We start from the raw sequence: 12,654 nt of genomic DNA, 5'->3' as shown, positions 1-12,654 counted from the left end.
ATGGTTTAGAGTTGCTCAAGGGATGCTTTCACTATTTCTTTTAATAATCAGAAATGGGGAGTGCATTGAGACATTTTATAATTTAATCAGTTCTGAATTATATTTTGTTTTAAACTGTAGTTTTAATTTTAAAGTTTCTTTTATATTATATTCATTAAATGTTATTTTTCATTTATTGTAAATTAAGTTTATATTATTAACTGTTAATTTAGAAAATTTAATTTTTACTTAATCATATAGCAAAAAGAAGCTCTCAAATAGCTGCAGATTAAAACAATTAACTTTATTACATGTTGATGTTTTTTTTTTTTTAAACAGCCAATTCACATCATTAGAGCTATCTTATAAGTGAAGGATTGATCACTGTACTTCGTTAAACTAATTTAAAACAAATATCTAAAGATTTATAAGAAATTGGAGTTCTGTTATTTGCTTTTAGGTAAATGCTGAAAACTCTGCTGTGACACCACCAACTCAGGTAAATATGAGGAGGTTGGACAGGGGAGCCTTCCAAAGCCTTCTTTTTTCCAAAGGATGCCTACCTACCTTACCTGTCCTAGCTATGAAATTTGGTATCACTCCAGCTATGTTCAAGCTGATGTTTATAATCCCATACTAAATTAATGAAAAAAAATGATAGATATTTTATGTCAAATGCACATTAGTCTTTCAATATATTTACATTGAGTATTACATAAATTTACAATAATAGATAGCACTAATTCAAGATGAAATTTTGAAATATCTTGGTTTTGAAAGAAAATTTACTACTGCCATTAAGATTAAATGTTATTTTAATGAATTCAACTAACATTTGCCACTGGAGATATGTTGGCAACTTTTTGAAAGTAAAGACAATGCCACAAGGTTGTGCAAGAAACTATGAGTAATGTGTTTAGGCAGTTATTCATTTAAAATAATTTAAGTTCTATTTTTAAGCCTCAATTTTTTTTTTCTTTTAATTTAGTTTCCCTGTATTACCAACTTTTTGCTTAATTTTGCCTTTCAATTCCCTTTTGATATCATTTAAATTTTTTTCTTTTACATAAATTAGAGTTTATTAAATCTAAAAATGCTTGAGATCAGATCTATTATTATAGTTTTTATACTTTTAAGTCTATATTTCAATGTATTTGTAATGTTTTGCTTATAATTTAGTTATGAAACCATTCAAAAATATAAAATTATAAATTTTCTCAGCATTTCCAGTTTCCTTTAAATGAAGAGTAGTTTTTAAAATATTTTGCATCCTATAGAATTCTTTAGTTAAATGTTTGTATAACACTAAGATCTAAACATAGTTTTTCCCTTTATTTATTAATTTTTTTCCTTACTCTTAAAAGTACATTAGATATTTTATAACTAAATAAAAGTCTTGTAAGCATTACATCTATTTTTGACATACCTTGAAACCAGCATATCTAGTAGCTAGATTATCTACTTAGTTCGAATGCCTTGTAATCCATAAAAAAAATAGTTTTATATATTTTCCCCTGTTGGTTTGTTATCAAAGTTTGTTATCCAATGAATGCTTAATGAATCCACATGATATGACATTGTGGCCAGCAGCCTTTCCATTCTAAAATGTGATGTGATTTTTGCATGAAATAATGAAAGTTTGTTTAAATATTACTTTCCATTATTAGCACTTCTAAACTGCAAGGTGGGTAGAGGTTTGTAAATTGAGTTTAATTCTATGAGTTAAGACTCTTTCACATAAAGGTCCACATTCTGAACATAATGGAAATGTTTATTGAAAATAGATCATTTAGTATAATTTCAATTACCAAACAATAAATAAGTTCTTTATTTTCATAAATTGTTTGCATTTGATTTATACCTGATCCCAAGCATTGAAGAAGATGGTCTTTGTGATCCAATTATCAAACATAAATCATATGAAATTAATTAGAGCATTTCGTGGATGACACTGAAATCTATTCCTTAAACCATCTGCGTTTATAAAAATCTCCACCTAATTCATGGGAATGGAGATTTATGTTTACACCAATACTAACCATTCCTTCCTTACCCTCGTAGCTATTTGGATGTTATTTGTTGTAAGCCTCTTAAGCTTTTAGTTCAAGCCCTGTATAGCTCCTGTGTTTTTGCACTGCTCAAGTGCAGAAAACTGCAACCTTTTGAACCAATTAAATGTATCTTGAAAGATCTGAACAGTGGTAAACCTCAGATCGGCTCATTAGATTTCTCTTTGACAAATTTCTGATGAAGCAGTTCAGATTATTAGCCAAATTTTTCCTTTTAATTTTATTCTGTTAATCTTTCAAAAAATCATTTATTCTTTATTGTTGAGCTGTTTAGTCCCTTTTATTATTCATAAAAAAATATATTGAGCTTAAATCTCGCTTGCTTTTTGCCTCCTTATAACTAATTTTCTTGTCTTCTGTTAAAGACATTGTATTTGCTTTCACTTTGAACTAACCGACCATTATCCTGGGCTAACTTCTGTTTGTCTTTACAAACTTGATATATTAGTAATGGTAAGCACCATCATGAGGTGGTAAGTTCTGAACAAAGTCTGCTAACTAATTTTAATTTTCTTCTAGAATTGCTTCCACTGAGGTCATGGTAATTCTTTGAGAAAGCTGTGAACATAACTTTCTTGTTTTCTCTTAAATATCGAGCTGATGTATCCCTTATGTAGCTTGATCTTTGATAGAAAAATATTACAACTCTAGTGAACATTCAATTAAATCTCAATTTGTGAAATTTTCACAATTTAATTACATTTTTTTTTTCCTAGCATTCCAGTCTTAGAAATCATTTACTGTTTTAGAAAAAACTTTGATGTCATTTTCTGTCAGCTGCCCAATGTTTATTGATTGCTCTTCATACATGAATGTTAAACTTACTAATATCAACTTCATTTCATCATCATCAGAAAAGAATCTGTATTAATTTCATCTGTATATGTAGTATATTGTACAATAGGTAACTAATGAAATAATTAGTGCTACTACTTACTTAAGATCTAAATTCCATGTGATAAGTAATTAACCCAACTCAAAAATAGAAAATTGTTTATAAACCCTTGGAAGAAACAAGGAGTCAGACAAAGGGTGGTCACAATTTTCATCTAGCTTGGGTCTAATTTCATTGTTGTTGTCAACCATGAAAATTCAGCATTAATTGTCTAGCAGTGAGAAGAAAATTATGTAACCCCATAGAGCATATCAATTCTGAATAACCATATTCAGTAATGTTGAGGTTATAACCCTGAGACAGGGCAGCATGTCTAAATATATATGCTTATAGAATTCATATACTCTGTGGTATGTTATATAATTAGGTTTTGTTTTTTTTATCATTTACTGTTTACTACTACCTAAAGAACTCTTCATGATGTCAAGTATTATCAAAAATAATTCTCGCCCAAACAGTAAATAGTCAGATGTTGGATCTGATTATGTAAATAAAGTTAGAAGACATTTTTACTGAGGCTGTTATTTTCTCAAATTCTTTGACAATATTTCTTTTGTATTTTTATTTTTAATTACTCTCTCAGTTTTTATCTTAGCTGTCTTTTTCAGGCATTTTGGATTGTTTCTTTTTTCCTTATAAGATGAAAGAAAAGGAGCTATTTTCTTATATGTTTATAAAAAATGTTATCTAAAGAAGTTTTATGGCTTGTCTTAGAAAAAGAACATTTAAACATTTTTTTGCAATTCTTTATAAATTTATCATCTTCATTACAATTTGATTTTTATCATGAATAGTATAAAAATCAAATTGCAATGAAAATAATAAATAATTTGACTTCAACATAAAATACTTTTGATTAGGCTGCTTCTCTTTAGCTGACTATGCATTTCATATACAAAACATACTTATGTTAACTAATATACACACATGCTAAATATATGTTGGCAAAAATTTGAATTTTGTTATTTTACAGGCTTCATTGATAAAAACACATTTGCACCAATCATATTATGTTATTATTCTCTAAAATGATATTTTAAGATAAACTGGTTCTATTTTTTAATCTTTAATTCTTCAAAAACATGATACAACTTTTTTTTAAATAAAGTTTAAAATATTAGTGATTAAAAAGTAAGACTTAATCTTTAAAAATAAAACTGATTTTTAAAATTCTCATTTTAATTTTTTTTTTCTCTACAGTACGTAGGCTTTTGATTTAATCTAGCAAACATTAGAATTTTACATATATTCCCTATATCTCTAATATTTTCACAACCGGTTTCATTTAAAAAAAAATTTGACATAGAAATAACTTCCATTTGGCTAAAATATATAAAATAATAGTTTTTTTTCGTTCTTGTTATGGAATAGAAATAAATTTAACTGATTGAACAGTTCTTGTGTGTATGCATGCAAGCACAACACATTCAATTTACAATACCATATCACCTCTCAATTAGTAATTATATTTTTTTTTAAATAGTTTCAAGAAAATCACAGAAAATATATAAAATATCGAGTATTTTTTTTCTCTGCATAGAGAGCTCAAATTCTAAAATGAAAGCCTTAATTTTGAGTTTCTGGAAAGGCTGAATATGAAGCATGTTTGGGTTAGCTAGTTAGTGCATGCCATTAGTATAGATCCAGTTGGAAAGCATGTCCATGCTTCTTGGCCAGCACTTGGTAAAAACTATCACTATAATTTTAAATAATTTTGAAATTATTAAATTGTAAAGAAAATTTATTGTAAAAAGATCTTTTTTTTAATCTCTTCAACCACCTTGTAGGAACATGTTTATTTATTTTTTTTTTAAACATCAAAATTGTTGAAACATATTTTAAAATCTTCAAATTTTCTTGTACAATTGTAATAAATCATTTAGTAATTACAGAATTGTTAATGTGCCAATATTCTGTGGACAGTGTTCTGATGCATGGGTGTCTTGCTAACATAGAAGCTCTGAACAATAGTCTTCTCTTACACCACTCTCCTATGTTGTTGAGTATTGTCACACCAGTTTCATTTGTGCTCTTTATGAGCTTTATTGTCAATACTAAAAGCATGCTTTAAGGACTGGTGCATAAGTTTAAAATAAATTAATGGATGTTCATATAATTGTTTGATGTGTATTTCCACTTGTCTCAATGTGCACTCTTGTCAAAATCAGATTACGTTATCATTTATTCTTGATTTTATCCTCATGAATTAATCCATTTCGTTCAAGCCATACAATGATTCTAAAAATTTATTTTGTATTTTGCTAGATTTACACACACATACGGCATACACCTATATTTAATGTAAATCTAAAAATTTAACTTTCAATTTTCTCAGTGTTACCTGAAATTCAGTGACTATTTTTCTAGCAAATTCTTCCAATGTAGTTAATGCCTATGCACACTAAAAATAAGTTCTTTTAGTAATAAACTCAGATGAATACTACAATTCAAGATTTTTAAATATAGATCTTTTAATACTTATTAATACTTATTAATACCTCCTTTTATGAAGCTCCATCTGCTGGAATCTTTATTCAGAGGAATATTTAGCCCCTAATGAAACTAAAAAGACAAACTTCTCCTTTGATTTTTATTCAGCCATATTTCTAATAAACCTTGAAAAGTTTGATATTTCTGTGGATTAGTTAAATCAAAGTCATTTGGATTAATACTTATTACTCTTACTAAATCCCTATCATCCTTGATAATTTTTTCCTCTTATCTGAAAAAAAAAAAAAAAAATTACTAAAGGAGTGCAGTCAAAAGGGGAGAGACAATCACTGTACATATATTCATACATGTGTTGTTCTATCCTATTTTAAAATTTATCCTTTGTTAGTTCTCCTTTCATTAGTTTATTGCTATTCAATACTTTGATTTTTTATCGAACGGGTTAAGAAAATTTACATGGGTATTTTACAGCTGGGTTTTTCGTTCCTCTTTTTCAGTCAAGTAGCTTTATTTTACCTGTCTGATTTTATTCCATATTTATTATCACCCTCTTTTTCTCTCACTTATAGTTGTATTTTCAATATTATTTAGTTTATTCAAATGTCTTGCACCTTTACTCCTTCATATGTTGTGCATATCTTATTTCCAAACATTGAAAGTTTTTTCTTTCATTGTTCAAATTCTAGTCATTTGAAATAAAATTTAACCTGCTCATTTTACAAGAATCAATTGAAACTTATCTGTAAAATTGGTCATTTCAGACCATGGCTACTGAACTGTTGCTATTTAATTCTACAAAAATGGTTTGCAACTGTAGCAATGTTAACATACATTATAGTGTAATAATTTAGTTGTGAATATATGCCTCACTTTTACATCCATTTTTTTTTTAATGTTGGCATGGGATGGATAAAACTTCTTGAGGCAGGTTTTCTATAACCATATGCACTTCTTGTTGCCAGTCTTTGTTTTTCAAGTAATATGGGCAGAGTATGTATGTGTGTGTGTGTGTGTGTATACAAATACACCCTGCCCACTATATTATATATACCTGGCCTTGCCCTTTGTTTCTATAGTTGAAATGACTTGTGAAAATCTAAATAAAGAATATTTATCAGATTGGAAAAGAGTTAAAAGATCTAAATTGGGTTTCCTTAACTTTTCCATTAAATTACTCTAACAAAGGCTTCAGTTTTATTTTGGGATATACTTTGCTGGCAGTGCAATGCAATTGCCTAACACTCTCAAATATATTATCTAGATTATTTTTCTGTTGCAAGAGACATTGATAATTACATTGTATTGTTTCATATTTTTTAATTCTGATTATCTTCCACTTTTTCCACTTTGCAAAAACTTAACTGTCGGCAGTGTCTACATTTCAAGTATTTATTGGAAACAGTTTAAACTTAAATATAAGAAAAATGTAATCTGTTCATTTTCCAACAAATTATAAAATAATAGAATGAGTCTTTCTTTATAAGTATCATTTTTATTTCATTCACTTGAATTATTTATTTATTAATTTTTTCTTTACTTAATTGTGTGTGTAAATGTAGACACAGAAAATTTTTTCCTGTGTGAAACTCAATGGTATCCATATTTCTCACAGTATATATGAGGGATGGATGCAGTTGAAGATTAATAATCAAAAAAGGGCAATTGTAGAATTCTTGGGAAAATTTAGTCCTGTACAGGAAAGATTGTCTAAAAGTGTTTAGTGCTTGATCTTGGGAGTGAGACATTGTAGGGGTAATGGGAAAGGGTGAAGTAGTTCTAATATGTCAGGTGTAGGCCTGAGTTCAACTGTAGAAGCAGTGAAGAAACAGCAAGCCAACAATTGAAGTGTTAAGTAAAACTTTGTATAGTAGCCAAAAGACTGCTTTGGACATGGTCTTAAACATTTGTATTTGTGCAATAATAGCATGCCATATTTGCATGAAATTCACCAAAGGAGCCTATTGTAGAGGGACCAGGACAAGTATTTTCTGACTACTTTTTAAGAAGTGGTTTTAGTAAGGCTGTCTAGAAGCAATTGCCTTGAAAAATCAAGCTTTAGAAACTTAGCCTTTGAAGCAAATTTAGAAGCTTAGTATGTTTTTTATATATAGACAGGATTTTTTCGTGGTGATTATCTTGATACTGTGCAAATAGACCGAGTTATCATTTTCCCATAGGGGACTGTTTTCAAGTTCTTGTTCATGAAGGCAGTTTGTCTGGTGTCAGTTGTATGTAATGGAGCTTGTCTGAAGTTTAACAGAAATGAAATGGTAAATGATATTGACTGTGTTGTTAGAAGTGGCAGCAAGGTCATTAATGTAGAGAAGGGAAGGGTGTGAGAAACCATATTTCGAATTGATATTCTCTGTTGCTCTCTCTCTCTCTCACACACACATTGTCAGAGCATCCTTTAATGGAAACAGTTTGACCAGCAACTTCTAGTCTGAGGAGTGAGATGGATAGAATCAACAAGCTAGTAGTTAAGTGAAGATGGTTTTCATACCAGACACATTAAAGGCTTTGCTAATGTAGAGGACAATATTGTTTTTGCCAAAGTTCTCGAAGGGAGAGAGAGCATTGCAGTGTGGCATATGAGAATAAATCTCCTGTAGATCTATCTCTATGGAAATGGTTAAAGGAATTAGTAAAAAAGGAGAGGAAATTTAGGTGATGAAAGAGATTTATGACTCGACATCACCTTTTGAACCTTTAGAGGGCAATAGAGTTAGATATTCTGAATGGAACATATTTTAGTGTTCTGTTGATTGGAATGGATCCTGGAGTTGAAAACCATTTGAGTTGGAATGATCAGGGATATTTTTGCATTTGGTGAAATTGCATAAAATGAAAAAGTTGTAGGGATTATGTATTTGTACAATGGTGTTGATGGCAAAATGAGCAGTGAATGTGATTATATCAACCGTAACATTACAACCTTCTAAGCTGTTTTCATAGGAGGATTCCTGTGCATTGTTAGTAGTTTAGAGAGCAAAAGCTTGCAAACTGATGCATGAAGGCTTTCATCATTCTTTGCTTTCTTGATAGTTGTCTTGCAGGTGTTGGGATGGTGGGGGTGTAAATAACAGTTGAAGATGATTTCAGTGGAATCATTTCACTAGCTTTCAGATTGTTGTATCTTAAAGCTTACGCTATTAGATTTTTATCACTTTTTTGAAGAGATTTTGTTAGGTTTTTAAAGTATGTGTTGGTTTTGAAGAATCACACAAATAAGTATGATAGATTTTATTTAGTTGTCACAAGAGTTTACCAAACATTAAAAGAATGACACTAAATGACTTCAAACACTAGAAAGCAATTATTATTGGATAAAATTCCTCCAATATTGAATTATTTCTATGACTTTGATCATATTGTTATCCAATATTCAAATTTTCAGTTATGCAAACTATTTTTTGTGTACTTACACTTCTAATTGAATAGAACAATGGATATTGGAAATTTGCAGTGCTAAGTGCTATAATTCAAGATTATTTACAATAGAAGCAGTAAATAGTATACCTTAGTTTTTACCAATCTAGATTTAATATTTTTATTGTTACATGCATTTGACTTTATAATTCATTTTGAAAACTTAAGAAATTAATTGTTCTGAATTTGATTTCAAGCTTACGATTTCTTCAACTAAGACAATTTAGACTCCTCATTAACAATATTCATTACCAGGGTTTTTTTCTTCTTTTTTTTATAATTATAATTACCTTGTAGATTTGACAACTAGCATATTTTAGCTTCATTGGTATAGAATATAGGGATGCATACAATTATGAAAAGATTTCTATTGTTATACTTTATTAATATGTTAATATCATGATTTCATTTCATTTTGAATTAGTTTTTGTGATTCATTTATCCCACTAAATTATGTACTGGTGTTTGAATCATTCAGCTTTACTCTTTCCAAAATTAGTCAGGTATCTTGTCTGAAGCAATAATCGGTTAAATGTTTGTTAGTTTATATACTCTGATGAATGAGGGTTACATTAAGTGTAATTATTGCTATTGTGAAATATGCAGACAATCTTGTTATTTTGTTTGGGCATACATTAACAAACATCCAAAATAGATTCTTTTATCAAACCCTACGCTTGATATTTAGTAACTTCTGCTCATGACAAATTATTTCATTTATAAATGAAATGTATTAAATTTATCTTCTAATTACTTTGTCCTTTAAATTAGGTGTTCCATATTTTGTCAGATTCATATTAGATGACCAATGTAGTTTTTGTATGTAAGTTTTTCTGTGATATTGTTTCACTTTCTGTCTATCAACCACTTAGGTCTCAGAACATACTCTTTTTATTTCTTTTTCTATACCAAGTTTGTTTATTGACAAGCTTGTTTTGCTGAAGGATTAGTTGGTTTTCTACAAGTACTGTTGCTTGTCATAAAATATCACATGACTAACAAGCTTTAAGCTTTTAATTTAAAGAGAAATATGTCTCTTTCTACACTCTACCTCTACATTTTACTTTTTTTTCGTTATCTGAATTGGCAAACTATTTGTGATTTGTATGTCAGGTTTTCTTTATTATGCCTATTAATCTTGATTTCTGTTGTCTAACATTTATACCAACCAAATTTTGTAAATGATCAAGCTAATTCAATTGGAAATTCAAAAATTATAAAGATAAAGCTTCATTTGCTTTATAACTATATTAAAAATACAGTTTAAATTATTTTCTAATGATTGCTATTTTCCAAAAATTGCAATTTCCAACGCTTATTCTCCTAGTGAAGATATCAATATTAACTCTATCAAGGCATTTATAATTTTAAACTGTCTACTACTAGACGGAATAAATATTATTGTAACTATCCCCTTCCCTATCTCTTAATGTTAGTAAGACTCTAGCAGCCTGGTTATTAAGTGGTATGAATTTTTTTTCTTTCAATTAAGCTTTCATAAACAAATCTGAAGGCTAGGGTGCTTTTCCACTCCCATCCCTCTTATAAGCTGGCAATTCAATATTGCAAATATTGCAAAATCAGCTCAACTTTCTAAATATGCTTTCCTAAATTTCTTTGCATATTCATAAATATTCTTAGCTTTTTTTTTTTTTTTTTTTTTTTTTTTTTTTTTTTTGTAACTTAGTATTTTTCCTAATATCTGTAATTTTGTTTTCATTTTCTAGCAAAACCGTGTAGTTGGAGCCATGCAACTTTATTCAATGGAGAGGAAAGTAAGTCAGCCAATAGAAGGCCATGCAGCTGCATTTGCCCAATTTAAAATGGATGGTAACCAAGCTCTTTCTACGTTGTTTTGTTTTGCTGTCAGAGGAGCACAGGGAGGAAAGGTAAAAAAAAAAAATATATATTTGGTTACATTTAAAAACATTTCTTATGTCAAAATTGAATTACATGATTTCTCAATACTAAACATTAAGAAAGTGTATTTAAAAATACTCTCCTGGCACATTCTTAATTTCATACTTTGTGTTAATTTGGTTAATCAGGTAAAGTCAATTGCTGTGGTAAAATGGTTTTCCTTTTAGAGAATTACATTGCAATTATGTTTACATATGGAAATTCTGCATATTTTACTGAATTATAATTTACATTGTTAATTTCTGACTCTTGTTCTGGAAAACTTCTTGTCTTAAGATAACTGTCTTTAAACAGTGAAGAAAAATGTTGAGTGTATCTCAAATGACAGTATCATCATCTTCAGTTGTTTGCATGAGATGGACTCAGAAATTCAATGAAAAATAAATAACCTCACTTTTAAATATAACTATTTTCTAAAATATCTATGTAATGTACTGAAAGTTCCACTTGTTAACATAAAGCTAAATCTCGAACACAAGTCAAATTTGTAGGATTTCTAATTTTTAGTTATATTTATATTTAAAGACTAGTTTTTCCTGTTGTTCATTAAATAACAAGAATTTTTTTAAATATTAGTCTTGTACATAGATCAGCCATTACAAATATAAGTTAATATCTCTCAATTCAGATTTCTAGTCTTCATCAGAAATAATTCCAAAGGGCATGTACTTGATTGTGTTCATTGTTCATATTTTATTAATGATGTGCTTGTTTGTTCTATTTCATATAGCTACATATCATTGAAGTCGGTCAGCCACCTCAAGGGAACTCACCATTTACAAAGAAAGCTGTTGACGTTTTCTTTCCTCCTGAAGCCCAGAATGACTTTCCTGTTGCTATGCAGGTAATGCTGTTATTATATACTGTTAAGATATCTTGGAAATTGTGAACTGATTTTTTTTTTTCTTTCTTCCTTTCTATATTTCATTTATCATTTGTAACATGTAGGCTAATATTTTTATTGGAAACTAAAAGCCAAGAGCTTTGCATAAATGTATTTATAATTTAAATAAGATAAAATTGTTTAAATAACAAATGCTGTATCTTGGTAGGATCATTATGACAATAATAAATAAACACCCTGTGTAAGTTTCACTCCTTTATTATTAGTCAGTTGGTTAGTTACTTAATCAGCTAATCTATTACTTATTTTTGAGATTTGTGGAGACTTGGGGGAGAGAGGGTGTCCTTGATGAGGTCGTGAATAGTAACGAAAGGACTTTAGCAAACAGCTGTTTGATTGATTAGCCAACTGATTAAGCAAGCAATAAGTTGGTTAAATAACTAACTAACCAACTGACTAATAGTAAAGCAGTGAAATTCAACTAGTGTGTTGTTATTGGCATAAAGACCCCCTAAAGATGCAGCAAAGTTTGTTTCAACACGAGTTCACATCAATCTCACAGACCAAATACAAAAATGAAATATTTTAAGTAACAATTTTTTTTTTTTTTTAAAGCCAAGGTTAATATGGTTTTAATGCTTAACTTGACCAGTGTAAGGTTTTACTGTGTTGCAATTCTGAATAGTAAGAATCGGGTGAAGTTTGTTGGGTGAGAAGTCCTAAAAAAAAAAGTGCCTTGCTTTGGGGATTTAATTTTCAGTTCAGCTATTTGACTTAAGAATGGTTGTGGTGAAGGCTTCAGCTGTGTGATAAGTAAAGGTGTTGTGTTGGAGTTGTGTATCCTTGGTATGTGTCTATCTTACTGTTGAGACCACCTCATCAGGTCTCCATTAAATCATGTTTTCAATAAAGACTAATGAATATTATTTGCATATTGGAGTGAAGACTAGAAGTAGCAGCATTCAATTGAAAGAGGTAAAATGTTCAAGTGAATGAAAATTATTACTATTTGAAATTAAATACTGAATTTCTGAATCCTGGAGATTCACTTTTTTTTTTTTTTTTTT

At 29.1% G+C, this 12,654-nt stretch overlaps 1 protein-coding gene across 1 annotated transcript in view; it reads left to right on the top strand.

The window, feature by feature from the left end:
- Positions 1 to 12,654, top strand: part of LOC106873753 (clathrin heavy chain 1) — a 101,891-nt gene that overhangs the window by 57,364 nt on the left and 31,873 nt on the right. The window contains exons 6-8 of the mRNA XM_052968467.1: positions 440 to 478; positions 10,551 to 10,712; positions 11,474 to 11,587. Coding sequence (XP_052824427.1) covers positions 440 to 478; positions 10,551 to 10,712; positions 11,474 to 11,587 — 315 coding nt within the window. The remainder of the gene's footprint in view (positions 1 to 439; positions 479 to 10,550; positions 10,713 to 11,473; positions 11,588 to 12,654) is intronic.

This window comes from Octopus bimaculoides, chromosome 6 (genome assembly GCF_001194135.2).
Source record: "Octopus bimaculoides isolate UCB-OBI-ISO-001 chromosome 6, ASM119413v2, whole genome shotgun sequence".
NCBI classification, from domain to species: Eukaryota; Metazoa; Mollusca; class Cephalopoda; order Octopoda; family Octopodidae; genus Octopus; species Octopus bimaculoides.
Note: the sequence above shows the minus strand (reverse complement) of the source record. Positions and strands in the feature narration are given on the sequence as shown.